This window comes from Rattus norvegicus, chromosome 18 (assembly GCF_036323735.1).
Source record: "Rattus norvegicus strain BN/NHsdMcwi chromosome 18, GRCr8, whole genome shotgun sequence".
Lineage (NCBI taxonomy): Eukaryota > Metazoa > Chordata > Mammalia > Rodentia > Muridae > Rattus > Rattus norvegicus.
Window position 1 is genome coordinate 64,082,521 of NC_086036.1, and position 16,412 is coordinate 64,098,932.

At 47.1% G+C, this 16,412-nt stretch overlaps 1 protein-coding gene across 21 annotated transcripts in view; it reads left to right on the forward strand.

Moving 5' to 3' along the window:
- The window catches only part of Ldlrad4 (low density lipoprotein receptor class A domain containing 4), a 329,078-nt gene that overhangs the window by 293,432 nt on the left and 19,234 nt on the right, over positions 1–16,412 (forward strand). For all 21 annotated transcript variants that reach the window (XM_039097102.2, XM_039097106.2, XM_039097104.2 and 18 more), the window contains one exon: positions 4,564–4,718. In XM_039097102.2, coding sequence (XP_038953030.1) covers positions 4,564–4,718 — 155 coding nt within the window. The remainder of the gene's footprint in view (positions 1–4,563; positions 4,719–16,412) is intronic.

Here is a 16,412-nt window from a genome sequence, read left to right on the forward strand (position 1 = left end):
TCGACACTGTTTTTACGATAATAAACCAAAGCACAGTAATCCCTTCCTGTAAGCTTTGAATTCATTACTGAATCTCTGGTGTTTGGGTGGCAATGAGTCACACACTGCACCTTGAACTACAGTCCCATAAAAGGAACAGGAGCTTGGGAAACTGGTTTAACCTCCAGTCCTTTACTTGTGTGGCCTTGCTTCTGTTGATACCCATAACTGTTGAGACTGAGGGAGACCTGACCAGGGGGCTGTGCTCAGAATCCATAGTGGGTTAAATGAAAAAAAAATGGCAACCTTAAAAGTATCCTATTACCTTTCAAAATGCTGCCACTCCTGTGGGCTTAAGAAGTATTCCCATCTCAATATTTCTTTCAAAATTTCATTCTCTTCTCAGCGTCCCTTTCCTAACTGACCCCTTGGAAGCAAAACCAAAAACATCTTCTGGAGGCATGCTTGCTGGGCTTCCTTACATCATACCCTTCTGATCCCCCACCACATAAAGAAAAGCTGTGCAGAATTGGGGCAGAGGCTCCTGTTTAAAGTAATGGCATGACTGCCGTGTAGGGGAGGGGGAGAGGGAGAGTGGAGCTTGGAGGGAGGGAAGGTGCAGAGGGCACCAGAGAAAGGGCTTTCTACAGAGCAGGACCCTGAGCTTTGCTCATCCCTGGGGACCACCCCCCCCCTTTAATGGTTTTCACTTTGGTTTCCCCTAGCACTGAGTATTTTTAATCTTCATATTTTCCCAGTTTTAGTTTTCTTGCAACTTAAATGGGAAAAGTGATCTGTCCTCATTGACTATTTTGCCCCAAGTTCAAAGAGTAGGTAGACTTTACAATATTTTAATTTGATGTTATCTCACGCTCGCATATGTATGATGGAGTTGTCTGTGTCAGCATGCTTGCACCACGACAGACATATGGAGGTCAGAAGACAACTTTGAGGGGTCATTTCTTTCTTCCGGGGACTAAGCTCAGGTAGCCGGGCTTTGGTTGAACCTTCTCTCCCACCCTAGCCTGTTCCTAGGGTGTTGTGGTATGGGTCCTAAACCTAGAGGCCCTGATGTAAACTGGGTGGGGCTCTAAGATCCAGACACATCCTTGCTGCCAGTCACGACTTGTTAAGATTCTGGCCTTAGGGACCGGGCACCCTGGATTTCGTTCTTGTCTGCTAGAAGAGCTGCCTTCCATGCCTGGCCTAAGTGGCTCAGATTCTCAATCAGTCTCCTATTGCCCCAGGGTGCCCCTGGGTATTACTGTTAGGGTGATTGCCTTAGCCCATGTCCCACTTCCATGGAACCTATTTATGCTTCGAAAGCCCTTGGGTAAACCTGTTATCCCATCCTACTGCATGTGTCTCAGTTCCCTGACACTTTGGTACCTGTGGACTCCTGATGTTGCTGGGAAGCTTTGGTGCCTTAGATGTCCCTGCCAGGGCTCTGAGCTCATGTTTGAAACCCCAGGGCAAGCTGTGTGCAGCTGCAGACAGCTCAGCAGGGGCAGGGCACTCCAGTGAGTTTATAGGGCAGCTTTCCAGGAGAGCTTGGGATGGAGGCTGACACACTGGTCTTCACGAAAAGGGAGAAGGTGGGACTCTTTCTTCCAAAGGACACATTGCTATGCACTGTCTGTGATGGAGATCTTGCTCACCCTGGCTTAGGTTTTGAAGTAATTGCATTATTAGGTCATTCCATTCGGTCGTTTCATTTGGAACACCCTGCGCTGTCTTGGGCCCAGGGTATAAAATGCAACATAAATAAAAATCTAAACATGGAAGAACAAAGTAAAAGTTTTTCAAGGGAAAGAAAAGTTTGGGGAATGTTAGCTGCAAAGAAAAAAACTGAGAGGATCATTGGTACCATTAAAAAAATATATATATGTGTGTGTGTGTGTATATGTATATATATGTGTGTGTGTATGTGTATATATGTGTATATATGTGTATATGTGTATATATGTATATATATGTATATATATGTATATATATATATATCATCTGTAGAGAAACTTCCAGAAGAATTTACAGAAATAAGAGACAAGGAGAAAGTGTTTGCAACACATGGAACAAAATCTTGTAGCCATGAAATATAAATATTTCTCATAAGTGCATCAGAAATTCATGAAAAAAAAACTACAAATAGACTAATGCAAATTAATTATAAGAAAGAGAAGCATAAATTACCCTTAAGTCCAGAAAAAGATCAGAAATTGCCGGCAATTGGGGGAGCCGCAATACCAAATCAAAATAAATAGACGTAAAGTAAGGTTTGCTTTTGATGCTTGATTCACACAGGGCCTTGCTGTAGTAGAGGAGGCTGGCCTTGACTCGGTCCGCCTTGCCCTCTCCCAGGCTGAGCAGGTTTGTACCCGGTTTGGTTATCTTGCCCGGCAACATGCACAGGTTTGCCTATTAAATGGGTGTGAGTGGCAAGGTGCTGGAGAGCTGGCTCATCCGTTAGGAACGTGTGCTCTTGCAGAGGACCAAAGGGCACCCAAGTCTTATAGCTCACAGCCACCTGTAGATCAGCTCCAGCGTATCCAGTGCCCTCTTCTGACTTCCGCAGGCTCCCAAACTCACAGGCACACAACCACATGGTCACATACACATAATTCTCTTAATTAAATATTGAAAAAAAGAAAAGGGCAAGTTTCCAGAGTCTAGGGTGTAGGCAACAAGCTTTTCATAAAGTGGTTCTCACACCACATTGTTAAATGGTCGTCCATTTTAAGGAACTGACAAGTTTGTGCCGGCACTCACATATACACATAGCATCCCTTTCCTTCTCCTTACCAACCCCCCCAATAATTTGGTCATAATTAAGAGGAGGCAGTATTTATTTAGTAGACATACTAACCAGACCAACTTCCCCACCAGGATGGCATGGAGTGGTTACAGTCAGGGAGGGCTGCCGAGCTTCGGCCGCATTAGACTTCTTTCTTCTATAATATTTAAGCCTTCAGTCTTTTGAAGGATTTTAAACACTTCTGTAATAAGATCATTTTCAGAGAGAATTCATCCACCCAGAGAGGCTTATGGAATTGCAAAAACACAACTTGGTTTTCTTTGCTGCGTTCTCACAGGCTTCCGTACTGAGGAAAATGTAGCGTAGAAAGAGCCGTCAAGTGAAGGGTTAACCAAGGGTCCTTGTGGCTGTCTCCTGGTTGTAATCCCTTTCTTTCTGCTCAGGGTCTGATAAGCAACTCCATCTTTTGACAAAAGGAAACACACTGGTAAACTTGAGGGCATGCTTTAATCTGAAGGGCAGTTTGTGACAACTCCGTTGTTTGAGAGAGAATTGCTTAAGATCCCACCTTCATTTCTAAGCTCACGTTGGCCTGAACAGACCGAACTTCCTGCCTTACATATTGTGTATGGAGGTGGCTGTCCTTGGGTTTTTGACTGGATGTGTGGCATGGATTCCCAGGACCCTACAGGTGCTCTCATTGTTCCCTCTGCACCCGCAGCCAGTAGAGGTCTGTCTTACCCGTTATGGCTGGCCTCAGGGAGTCATGACCCTTGGAGTTGTGGGCATGAACACCTTCTCTGGGCCTGAGTATGTTCCTGAGTCAGTCTTTGTTCTTCCTATTCCTGTTTACCTACCTGCCGGGCACCACCATGTGCTAGACGCTGAGAACGCAACGTAAGCCACAGCATTCTTGTAGTCATAGTATCATGAGAAACACTGACTGTATGTACACTCTGCTCAATATGGTGGCCGGAATGCTGAATCAGGGAGGGACTCTGGGCATGCATATACATGGCATATTAATGACCCATTCGTCACGTTAGTGTTGGAACTGGGAACCTTACCACTCAATCACTGAGCCTATAGGATGGGGATATGCTTTCTAAGTCACTTACAAAGGCATAGCGCCCCCCCCCCGAAACAGAGGCAGAAGCTGGCCTGTTTATATTTGTTTTCTCTCTAATGCACAGCTCCTGTGAGTGGCACTCTTGAGAAAGTTGGCTCAACCAGAGAAGACGAGTTCATTTTCTGGAGAGGTTATGTAGGTGTGGTAGTGGGGGCAGCCTCAGTTCAGAGTGGAGAGATGGTGGGTGTTGTCTGACAGGAAGGGAATTGAAGAAACAGTCTGAGCTGTCCTGAGGTTGGCCCAGTGTGAACGGGTGCCAATTCAACAGCTGCCTGTGGTGAGCTCACAGGGCTGACCTTGAACTCCACTATGTCAGTGAGGAAAGTTGCAGCCAAAACCCTGGCGGTCTGGTAGACCGGGCCAGCAAAACATTTCCTTAAAGCCTTAAGCTTGAAGATCAGGTCTTTGAACTTCACCAAGCTGAGCAGCAGAGATCTGTGGGACAGGGCACTCCCAGAACCTCCCTTTTGTCTAAAAAGTTACAATACCAGAGCCCTGCGTGTGATCCACAGTATCTGCAGGCAGAGTTCAAGCCCAGCCATGCACCACTTTTACAATTGCCTTTTCTTCTCCTCCAAAATGGAGCCATAGCTTCTGTCTTCCCTCGAGGGGTATCTAGGAGGGGTCATGACTGCCCGAAGTTACGGGAACCATAGTCAGGAAAATGGCCGCTGTTCACAATCCTCCTCCTCCTTCCTTGCAGCGGAACTGGAGTTCGCGCAGGTCCTCATCATTGTCGTGGTGGTGACGGTGATGGTGGTGGTCGTCGTCTGCCTACTGAACCACTACAAAGTCTCCACACGTTCCTTCATCAACCGCCCCAACCAGAGCCAGAGACAGGAGGACGGGCTGCAGCCGGTAAGTGTATGGGCCTGCGCCATCTGGAATGCCCCTGGGCTCCATTCTGGGGTTGCAAACCCAGACAGGGTATAGTAAAGGCTAGAGGGTGGGATAGTCCGCCTGTCGCTGGTCGGCTCACTGAGGTACTGAGGTAATGCTGCGGTGTTAGCGGTTTGGGTTGACGGTTAACCTGGAAAGGTGTGCTCATTGTGTGCACACATTGTGTGTGTGCACACAGCTCAGTGACCTCTCACGTACAGCCAGGGTCCAGCCAGGAAAGTGACTTAACGCCCTCCAACAGCTGGCTCAGGTCTTTCATGTGTGAAAGTCTCCGCTGCCTGATTATTGGCCATCAGCCCTAATTAGTTTTGCTAGGCGTGGCCTCCACACCCATGCTTTCTCTCCTGTGTCTGGTTTCATTCGGGCAGCACCACGTTGTATATAGAGATCTTTGCTTGGATCAGGTCCTGGAGTTGGTCCAGGGATAAGTAATGTCCTCATACATTAGCAGATATGGCTGCAACTCTCGGATGTGAACCAGCTGGAGGGGACAGTGGGATGCGTGCCTCCTTAGATGGAACAGGGTGAACCGGGCGGGTGGGGTGGCACAAGCCATCCCGTGAGGCGCCTCAGTCCGTGCTCTTTAGAACTTTCTATCTCTTGCCCTCAACTTCTTGCCTCTCCTCGTAAAACAATGTGATGTATGGCTAAGCCATAACCAAGCCTGGGAGGCCAGGGGCTGCTGGGACATCATGTTCTCCACCTATTTTGTAATCTGTTCATAAATCCTGGTGGCTTTTAGCAAGAGACTTGGAAATAGTGCACTTAGCTGAGTTTAGATTCTTAATGTCGGTGTAGGACACAGGAGCATCTAGTTTTCCTCTTCCACCCTTTTCTGGGTAGTGGGAGAGACATTCTTTGTAGAATGCCCTTTATGAGAGACCAGGGATTCCTGGTCACTTCCTAAGGGAGGTCTGACTTAGGAGAGGCTGTTGTGAGTATGGGGTATGACCATCGTAATGGGCAGTGTGGACCTGTGCCTGGGACAGCTCTAAATAGGGCAGCATCTTGCTTGCCCGGGGAGCCTAATGGCTTGGGGGTTCTTGGGGGCAGAGGTAAGCACAACAGAGAACAGGAAGGGTGTGTGTGTGTGTGTGTGTGTGTGTGTGTGTGTGTGTGTGTGTGTGTGTATGTGTGTGCGTGCATCTGTGTGTGTACGTGCGTGTGCCTGTGTGTGTGTGTGTGTGTGTGTGTGTGTGTGTGTGCTGTATTCACCTCACAGTCTGGGACAGTGGTGGCAGACAGAATTTGACCTAACAGTTCCACTTCCTGTGAGCTTCCTCATTTTCTCTTGCTGCCTTCCTCAGTCTCTTCTGGTCCCCAGTTTTGCTAACCAGTTCCTCTGGTCCTCCTTGACATCTTTATATACCACAATGAAACTCTGGGTATCCCCTGGTATCCACCTCGGCACTACGGATCACTGTCCTCTGGTACCCACACTTTCCATCCTGACACTACGGATTCTTGAGGCAGCTCAGATCTCTGAAGAGAGAACAAATCCAAAGTCCTGAGCTCAAAGAAAGAAGACGAGGAAACTCTCATTACAGCAGCCATTATAGGGCCACACAGGGTCTTTGCTTTAATATAACTGTTGTGGATACCAGCCACTCCTTGGCAGATGTGGTACAACTCTTACATCACCACCAAACAATAGGCCGATGCACTCAGGTATGTATGGATTACCAGAAATACTTCAGCCTGGGTGTTAGCTCTACTCCCTGAGTAAGACTTAGCAGTTTCTAGCTCTAAAATGTCCCATCTTCCCATCTTGCACTTTGTGCTCCAGGAGTCCCTAGACACTCAGGGTGTCTTGCCTTGAAGGCCCCTCCCTTGGTCTTCTTCTTGCACTTGCCTAGACTGAGGGTATCCACAGCCTCTGAGTGAATCTGTGTCTCCCTGGTGCAGCCCCAGCCCCATGCTCTCCTGCTGTCACTGCCTTTAAGCTTTGTGTCCTGGCCATATGTCCTGTGTTTACTAACCAAGAGGTATAGCAGGAAGACAACTTGACTGGGGCAAGAAACAAAGTTCTTGTGTGGTTTTACCTGATGGTCTACCCAGTGCTGCTCTCTGTGGGAGCATGGGGACCATGAGCCAGGAAGTGGTAGCACGCTGACTGGCAGGAATGTGGGAAGTTGACTTTGAGAGGTCCTTCTAGGATGTATACTGAGTAGGAACGAAGACGGTCAGTAATTGGTGGGTTTTATCTACCGAGGGGGCTCTGTGAGTGGAGGTAAGCTGTGTGCTGAGATCTGGGTTCTACTCCAAGGTGTAGCCAGGAGACAGGCATGCCTTTAGTCCCTGTGTTTATAAAGTGACCATGAGAAGAGTGTGGGCGTTCACTCCTGAGCTACCGTGAAACTTCAGTTTTCTCTGGTGACCCACAGCTGAGTCCCGTTCATCCCCAGGGCTTCTTTCCCTGTCAACCACACCTGTAGATATCACCCAGCTGAGGGCTAGGCTCTGAGGGAATGTCTCATAACATTCAAGGTGTGTTTCCACACTGTAACCAGGGTGCTTCTGTCTTAGACTGGGGTTCTGCTTTCTCAGTTGGACTATCAGCATGGCTCATGGTTCTAACAGGAGAGATAAAGTAGATAAAGAGGAAACAGACCTTCCTTTTCTCCTTACACACCTGAGTTTCTGTCCTTTCTACCCCACCCCTAACTCCTTCCTTGGATTGTTGCTTCTCTGCGGGGGCTGAAAAAACAGATCACTTCTTATCCATCTGACTCTCAGCTAGCGGACATCCTAGAGAGGCTGAGATGGTGTTCCAGCCGAGGACATCGTGCTACACACATTGTCTGATCTTCCTACAGTGTGCTTCAGGGGCTCTACAACGGGCAACCCAGAGAAACAGACTCTTGTGCTGAGTACCTGTCTAAGCACACTGTCGCCAAGCCCACCAGCTCATGAGCACACCATCTCCTGGCTGCTTTGGTGTGCCCACAAAGAGAAGGGCACACTTCTCTTGTATCACCCAGGACATAGCCATTGGGGGACTCTGCCTGCAGACACTTTCCCTAGCCATTTCCATCTACCTCTGCCCCCCTCATTCTTCCCTAGACCTCATCATAGCCAAGATAGCAAAGTGACCATGCAAGAGCAGCCAGCTGTCATCCTTGGCTAAGGTCCAGGCTCTTTTACCACCCTCTTGATCATACTGGGGATGCTTAAACCAATCCCATCCCCATGTTTATGAACTGCGCACGAGAACCCATTGTCTCCTCTACTCCCATGACTGGCCAGTCTGGACAGCTTCTAGTTGGCTTTTCCAGGTTGCCTCCTTTGGCCTCTCAATATGGAAGTCTGTGTTCACCGTCTTCCTGCCAAGAGCTAGCAAAAGCCTGGCAGTCACATCATAGAGAAGAAGATACTCTGCTTTTGGTCCCCTCACTTGACCAGGTTGCCCCTGGATGGGATGTTGACTTGAGGAACTTGGGACAGAGTGAGGATGGATGTGTATGTCCACTTGCCTCTGCCTTGTGCTACCATATCTGTTATCCAAACCCTGTTCCTAGATCCTGAAGCACCCTTGTTTAGTGAGCGCCCACAGCCCCAGGATCACCTCTCTTGGCAGTGTGAGCAGCAAGTACCTCAAACACCCTGCTACTTGGCAGCACGAAGGTGCAGAATGTTCCTGCCAACCTTTCAGTGGGGAACCTCTCATTGTTCTGAGACTGAGTGTCACAGAGACAGTGTTCCAGGTCTTTCGCCTCTGTATTGCAGACCCATGTGGGATCTTTACTGGGATTATGATGCTGTGTTCATCTTAAAAGGTTGAGAACGTGTGAGGAGCCTCTCTTCTCATGAGCGGGCATTCGCTTTGATCCAAAGGAAAAGCCAGGGTGAATTGCTGACCTTCTTAGATTGAACTGTAAGTTTTCCAGCCTAGTGTCAGTCGTCGGAGAGGAAATCCTAGACTAAGGAATTGTCTAGATCAGATTGGTCAGATTGGTCTGTGGGGGTTGTCTTGATTATTAACTGATGCAGGAGGACCCAAAGTGGGAGGACCCATGATGAGTGGTACCATTCCTAGGCAGATGGTCTGGGGATATATAAGAACGTTAACCGAGCATGAGTATGAGAGAACCAGCAATGGTATTCCACCATGCTTCAGGCTCCTAGCTGAGTCCCTGCCCTAACACTTCCCTCAGGGATGGATTGTGACTTGGAAGTATATGGTAAATAACTCCTTTTCTTCCCTGCATTGCTTTTGGTCAGAGTGGGTTTTTCTTTTCTTTAGCCACCCCCCCCCCCTTTTAACAGCAGCAGAAATCAAACTAGAAAATGCAGAGAACAGGATCTCAAAAACTTGACTGACCTTGATTCCTGGGGTCAGTCCTGTGAGACAATACTGGCAGTCCAGCTGTCCTTGGCCCATGAGTCCTATCTTTCTGGACAGCACAATCTTGAGGGAGTTCACAGAGATGAGACTTGCTGCTCCTACCTCCATAACTTTCCTTTCTCCCATTGCCAACAACCCTCGTCCCTTCATTCATTCTTTGAGACACTGTAGGTTTGAAGTATGAGGAGGGTTCCGTGTGCCTGAGGCCTGTCAACCTCCCTCTGAAATGTGTGTGACAGGGCTGCCTGGCAATGGGATTATACTGGCCAGTGAAAGTCACTGAACAAAAATGAAAACCGGTAGCTCAGGCTTAAACGAAAAGAAAGTCAAAGGTTCAAATGATGACCGCAGCAGGAGATAGATTTGTGACACAAATCTCATTTTTGTTTTTCTCAAAGCAACCTCAAAATGTTTACAAGTACCTTGTTTGTGTGGCCTGGGGCTGAGAGACCATCTAGATTGTTTCCCATTATCCTAAACTACCAAAGAATGAGGAAACAATAAAAGGCCCTCGGTCTTCCAGACAGGCTAGTGGTTCTCAACCTTCCTAACGCTGCGACACTTTAATGCAGCTTCCCATGTTGTGGTGACCCTTCTACACCAACAAAAAACTTATTTCACTGCTACTTCATAGATGTAATTTTGCTACTGTTATAAATCATAATATGAATATCTGATATGTGATCCCCAAAGGAGTCATGACCTTTGTTGTTGAGAACTGTGGGTCTAGGCTTTCCCAGCTGGCGAGGTCTGAGATGTCCTTTCTGACAGCTGCACCCCCCGCCAGGTGGGTCCTGCTAACCACATCCGGACAGCCCAGGGTTTGTGGTCAGTAGGCATGCAGAGGTGGCTGGCCTCAGAGCAGGGGCGAGAGTTTTACTCAGATTGAGTCTTGTGAGATAGTATACATCGAGCCACTATTGACTTTGTAGAAAGATGAATTCCAGTTTAAGAGTTAATGAGAAGAGTCACAGCTCACATTTCTTCATTACCAGCTGCTACAGGGGCTTGGTCAGTTGTGTGGAATCAGATGTCTGGGGATCTGCACAGAGACTGCACCAGCAGTTTGGGAAGGATAAGCATCTGCCTCCCAGTTCAGCTTTACTTGGGTCCACTTTTTCTGTCTCCCTGGTTGCTGGGAAAGAGAACCAATCCTTTGTAGGCCTCTGCCAATACAATATACTCCTCAACCCCCAAGGACCTTGGTGTGGAGTACGTCTGCACACTGAAGAAATTACATATGTGACCTGGAACATGGTTGGTGCCTTCCATTTGCCCCTCTGACAAAAGTTGACCCAGTTGTTAAGAATTGGGCGACATCAAACAACTTTTGGAATTTAAATCTCCTCTGGTGTGTTGGGCCACCCTGGCCTTGCAGGATGGGCCTGAGAGTAGATGCCCCAGGAGATGGGTCATTGCACCTCTGTGGTTGTAATCCTGTCTTGTTCCTGAGTCCTGTAGCAATACCATTGTTACCTACTGGTTTGCAGCCTTGTGGTAAATGTGTGTGTGTGTGTGTGTGTGTGTGTGTGTGTGTGTGTGTGTGTGTGTGTGTATGTGTGTGTATGTGTGTGTAGGGGCATGTTAAAAAGTGTCTTATAAAAATTTGTTTATTTTTATCATATGCGTATGAGTGTTTGCCTGATGTATGCCTGTGCATGGCTGGTGTGGGTAGAGGTCAGGAGAGAGGGAACTGGAGTTGTGAATGGTTCTGAGCCACCATGTGAGTACTCAGAATCAACCCCTGGGTCCTCTGCAAAAGCATCAAGTGCTTTGAACCACTGAGTTCTCTCTCCAGGTCCTCAATGCTTACTTGTTGACAGGATCTCACACCATAGTCCAGTCTGGACTTGAACTCATGCCCCCCCTGCTTAGCCTCCCAAGTGCTGGGGTCACGGCCATGAGCCACCACACCTGGCATGAGAGCTGGTTTTTTGTTCGTTTTTTTTTTTTAAAGAAAACAGTGTTTAGCACAGGCAGGAAACAAAAAATGAATTAAGAGGGCTTCTGGTTTCCAGAAACCAAAAACATCCCACATGCCATTGTGAAGGTAGAGACCAGTTTTGCTCCTTCAGGAGTGAAGCTATGTCTGTGTCAACAAAGCACTTCCTGTGACTGCCCTGACAGACAGGCTGTTTAGTCATCTCCTTGGGACAGGGCCTTGAACTCTGTGGCTAATGCCCGTGAGTGCGAACAGAGGACTGACTGTGGGCTGCCTGCAGCTCCTCCTACCAGCAGCAGCCTCTGGAAGCCTTAGGAGTAAAGGTGGTTGGAAGACAGAAGTCCTGGACAGTAGATAACAGCCCCAGTATATCTCAAAGCTCCAGGGCTCGGCCCTGACTAGCAGACCTTCCAGGACGTGCCCAGTATGGCAGGTGCCTTCATTGGCTCTCCCTATGCAGAGACTCTAAGGTGGGCACCATACCCATAGGGATATTGGAAACCCACAGACTATACTCTGGTCCAGAGAAGGGCACACGGAGTCAGGGGCTGGCTACCGCATCTCCATTTCCCCCCCAGTGAGACCAAAGAATGCCTCCTTCCTTTCTACCTACTCTAGACTGTGTAAAATCTTCAGTACAAAATGAAGGAAGAAACTATTTTTGGCAGGGCCTTTACTAAATGATGCCACTGTTTCTGACCTGCTGGACTAAAACATGTGGCAGAGGATGGTATGGTGGAGTTGATGGGATGGAAAATGATGTCAGGGGTGGCTTCCCCAACAGTGATATCCCTGAACCCTTACACCAGATGGAACTGGCGTCCATATTGTCCAGCCTCTAGTCTCCACTCTCTACGCACAGAGCAGACGGCAGGGCAGGGCACTGTTTACCCCATATTCTCAACACTAACTTCCTCTTGCCAGTTTACACTGTCTGGCAGGAAGAGCTCCGGCTGCCAGGTGGCGGCTGAAAGGGTTCAGTCCTTTGGTCTATCTGTGTGTAGCCCTAGAACAGATAACTTCAAAGTCACAATGTATCCCTTCAAGTATGGGGAGGTGCAAAGCAGAGAGAGTGGTGAGGATGCAGCCAGATCCCCTCCCAAGTAGCTTATCTGGACATTGCTAATAGCCTGGTTTTACCTTGAAAGCCGAGTGAGTAACTCACACCCTCCTCTTACAACTCCACCGCTCAGAATAGTCTTAGAATTACCGTTAGGGTTTATAGATCTTTAGTTTTCGTAGCAAGGAAAACTTTTGTCTTCCTCATCTCCATGATAGCAAGTCTTCACTCTTCTATCTGTTTTCTGAGGATAGATCGGAATTTTGGTATCACCCACAATACATTCAGAACAAAGTCCCGTGGATGACTGAGTGTTGGTGTAGGGTACCAGGCTGGGGCAAAGCCAGGTGACTTGGGAAGATGATGCTCTCCAAGTCACAAGCCGAGCCACACGAAGATCAGAAAGGATCCACAGCAAAATGAGGCCGCTTCCGGAAGGCAATGGAGACAGTGGTGTACCTCAGCCGCATTGTCCCATGATGAGGGGCTGGAGAGGTGGCTCAGTGGTTAAGAGCACTTGCTGCTCTTCAGAAGACCTGGGCTCTGTTTCCAGCATTCCCATAGCAAGGCTCAAAACTGCTTGTGACTCCAATTCCCAGGATCTGATACCCTTTACTGGCTTCTACTTTACCTGCACATATAAGGTATACACCTTCCCCAACACAATACACATGAATAAAAGTAAAAAGAAATCTTAAAGACAGTCATGATGAGAAATGTATGTGTGGTGAATTCTAGACCAACCCGAGTTCCACACAGGGACCCTTTCTTTTAATAACTAAAAATCCTCTTCTCACATAACAAAAGAGGGAGGCAAATCTAATACTGTTCTGATCATCTTTAGATCCCAGGGAACTAGTTTAACAATGGTTTGTATTGGTGCAACAATGTGTAAAAATAGCATGCTAAAAGAATACTTGTGAAAGTCTGAAATTTTATTTGTTATTCTAGGCAGGATCATATGCCATGACCGACACATGTGTGGAGGTAAAGGGAGTTGGTTCTCTCCTGCCATTGTATGTTTCAACGGTAGAACTCAGTTCCTCACACCTGAACACCTCTTACCCACTGAGCCACTGAAGCCCCAACCCCCCATATTAAATAAACAAAACTCTAGTAACCTTTTAAGTCTAGAAGGCATTACCATAAATCATATGGTAATTTTTTTCTTGGTATGGTTATAGGAAAAGTTTCAGAGGTTTCTCAATTATTTTGAAATTCTTGGTGGCCTTTACTAAAGAGCCCTCCACACTAGGGCTGGTTTTTGGCTAGAAGTTAACTCATTGACAGCTCCGGGCCATGAGTAAAACATTGCCCTCTGGGCTAAGAAGGGACTGGAGCTGGAAGTCTGCCAAAGCCAAAAAGTCTTCCTGGCCTCTAAGCTTTCTTATTTCTGGCTGGATTTTATTAGAGTGTGGTGGTCCCTACCCCACCCCACCCCTTATCCCACCCCCCTCCAGGCCCCTCTAGGCTGGGGGAAGCACCTGGTGGCTTCTTTTCTCTGTACCCTGCATTATTCTACAAATGGGAAGGATCCACATTCCCTCCCTCCCAACAGATCTTCCTGGAAGATGTGTCTGTTCTCTTAAGGGATGTGCCCCAGATTGAGTAGAGTTAGGAGTCTTAAGAAGTCTGCGGATAGATTCCCAAGGAGGAATAAAAGAGTTTGTGGCTGCCAGGGTGTGTGTGGCCTTGTAGAGGCACTGAGTTCTAAGCTGTTACTGCCCCCTAGAGTGGAAAAGGCAGTATGGTCCTATCTGGGTTGTAGAAAGGTATATGGGGGGGAAAAGACAGGAAGGAGAATTTATCATATCAGACAGTTGCGATGTTGCTGAATATCCGAAGACCACTTCCACCTTGGCTTTGAAATTCTCCCCAATGGAACAGCACATAGAAAAATAGATGTGCAATGATTTGAAACCGTATGTGACACTTGATCACTGTAAGGAGCCTCTTAGAGAGAAGCCAGAATTCCCACTGTTCTCTGCAGATGGTAGGGAGAGGTTGACTGAGAACATGGGTGTAAGCAAGTCTGAGCTATGGGGTTGCCCTCACATGGGGTCACAGCACACGTGGACACAAACAGCGGGCTCTGACCTACAGCTCAAGGCAAGTCACAAGGACAGACTGCTTTCTCCTGGTTTGAAGTGTTGTTATCCAAGATGCATAGAGATGAAGAGAATGACAAGGGACGATGGACAAACTGTTCTCTCTAGATAAAACAAATGGTTACAAACACCTTACGAAAACTGCCTTATGAAGAAAGGGGAAATCTGAACATACCTCTGAGTGGCAAGAAGATGGTAGACAGGGGTAAAAGCTACCTACTATGGTTTGCTTGGTGCATCTGAGCAATAGGTCTCTATCTGGAGACACTTTCGGGAGGCTATAAGCTCCTTAGGTGAGACCTAGATAGAAGAAGGGGCTGCTATGAGTGGTTCTTGAATTTTATAGCCTAGACTTGCTTCAGGCCCTACTCTGAGCTTCCCAGCTCTGTGGATGCATGGGCTGACCCTGTCATCATGGCTTCCCTGCTCTAGTGAAGCTTCCCCTTACAATATATAACCAAAACATATCTTTCTTCCTTACGTTTCTCTAGTCAAGAAAAAATAACTAATACACTTCTATGCTGGCTAATTTTCTGTCAACTTGACACAAGCTAGAATCATTTGGGGAAAAGGAATCCCATTGGAGAAAACTGCCCCCACCACATTGGCCTGTGGGTAAGCGTTTGGTGTATTTTCTTGATTGGTGATTGATTAAGGAGAGCCCACCTCACCTTGAGGCTGGCGGTGGGTTCTACGGGAAGGCAGACTGACACAGGAGAAGCAGCCAGTAAGCACTTCTTGGTGTTCTCTGCATCAGTTCCTGTCTCTGGGATTCTTCTGCCTTGAGCTCTTGCCTTGCCTGCCCTTGGTGATGGGCCATGATATGGAGCTATAAACTGAAATAAAAACCTCTTTCCCTAGGTAGTCTTTGGTCTTTTTTTCCCTAATTGTAGCAATAGGGATTCTTAAGTAAGATGCCTTCTTAACACAGGAAGGTCAGATGGATGGACTGGAAAGCTATACCAAATATGAAAGACTTTGATACCTCTCCTTCTCAAATCCTTCCAAAGAACTGAAAAAATGAGTAAGGGTTCTTGACTCAGTCTAAGAGGCCGGCAGTCTCCGTACTGAAGAAGGACAAAGAAAGCAAGAAGCGAAGAGAAAGTCATAAACCAGTATCCTTATGAACACTGATATAAAAGTCTTCAGTAAAGTAACAGAAACTTGACTTCAGCATCATTTTGAAAGAATTATATACCATGGCTAAATGTGATTTGTTTCTGGAATGTAAGGCTGGCTTAGGATATAAAAGTCAACATTACACACCCCACTAACAGAATGAAGAGACAGAAAAGAACACCCATGGGTTGGGGATTTAGCTCAGTGGAAGAGCGCTTGCCTAGCAAGCGCAAGGCCGTGGGTTTGGTCTGTGGGTTTGGTCCCCAGCTCAAAAAAAAAAAAGCCATGATTATCTCAGTCAATACAGAGGGGTATTTGATAAGAGTCAACATCCCTACATAAAAGTTACTTGACGAAGTGGAACAGGAAAAGGAAACTTCAACGCCTTAACTTCTTGTTGGTCTATGAGAAGCTCACAGACAATATTGTAATCAGTGGTGAAATACTAAAACTTTCCTCTAAGATCACGAACAAAATAAATATGGCTGCTTTTGCCTTCTCTATTTCACACCAGTGTGTGTTGGAAGTTCTAGCTAAAATAGTTGGCCAGGAGGAACAAAAGACTTGTCTTAGGGTTACTATTGCTATGACGAAACACTGTAACCAAAAGTAACTTTGGGAGGAAAGATTTTATCTTGTTTATACTTTTTATATCACAGATCATCACTGAAGAAGTCAGGGCAGGAGCTCAGAGGCAGGAGCTGATGCAGAGGCTGTGGAGGAAGCCGTTTATAAACAAGCCTATAGGCTTGTTCCTTGTGGCCAGCTCATGGTTTTCTCATAGCACCAGGGTTGGCCCCCACACAATGGACTGGGCCCTCCCATATATCACTAATTATGAAATGCCTGACAGGCTTGCCCACAGCCTGATCTTATTTCTCAGTGGAGGTTCCCTTCTTTCAGATGACTCTAGCTTGTGTCAAGTTGATATAAAAGGGAAAGGATGAGGAAAGGCTCCCTGTTATCAAATGATATGTAGAAAACCGCGAGGACTCTACCGAAAGAGAAAAATGCTAAAGCTAATAAGTGAAATCCAGCAGAGGAGGAGGATATAAAATTGCCACTCATAAATCAGCTT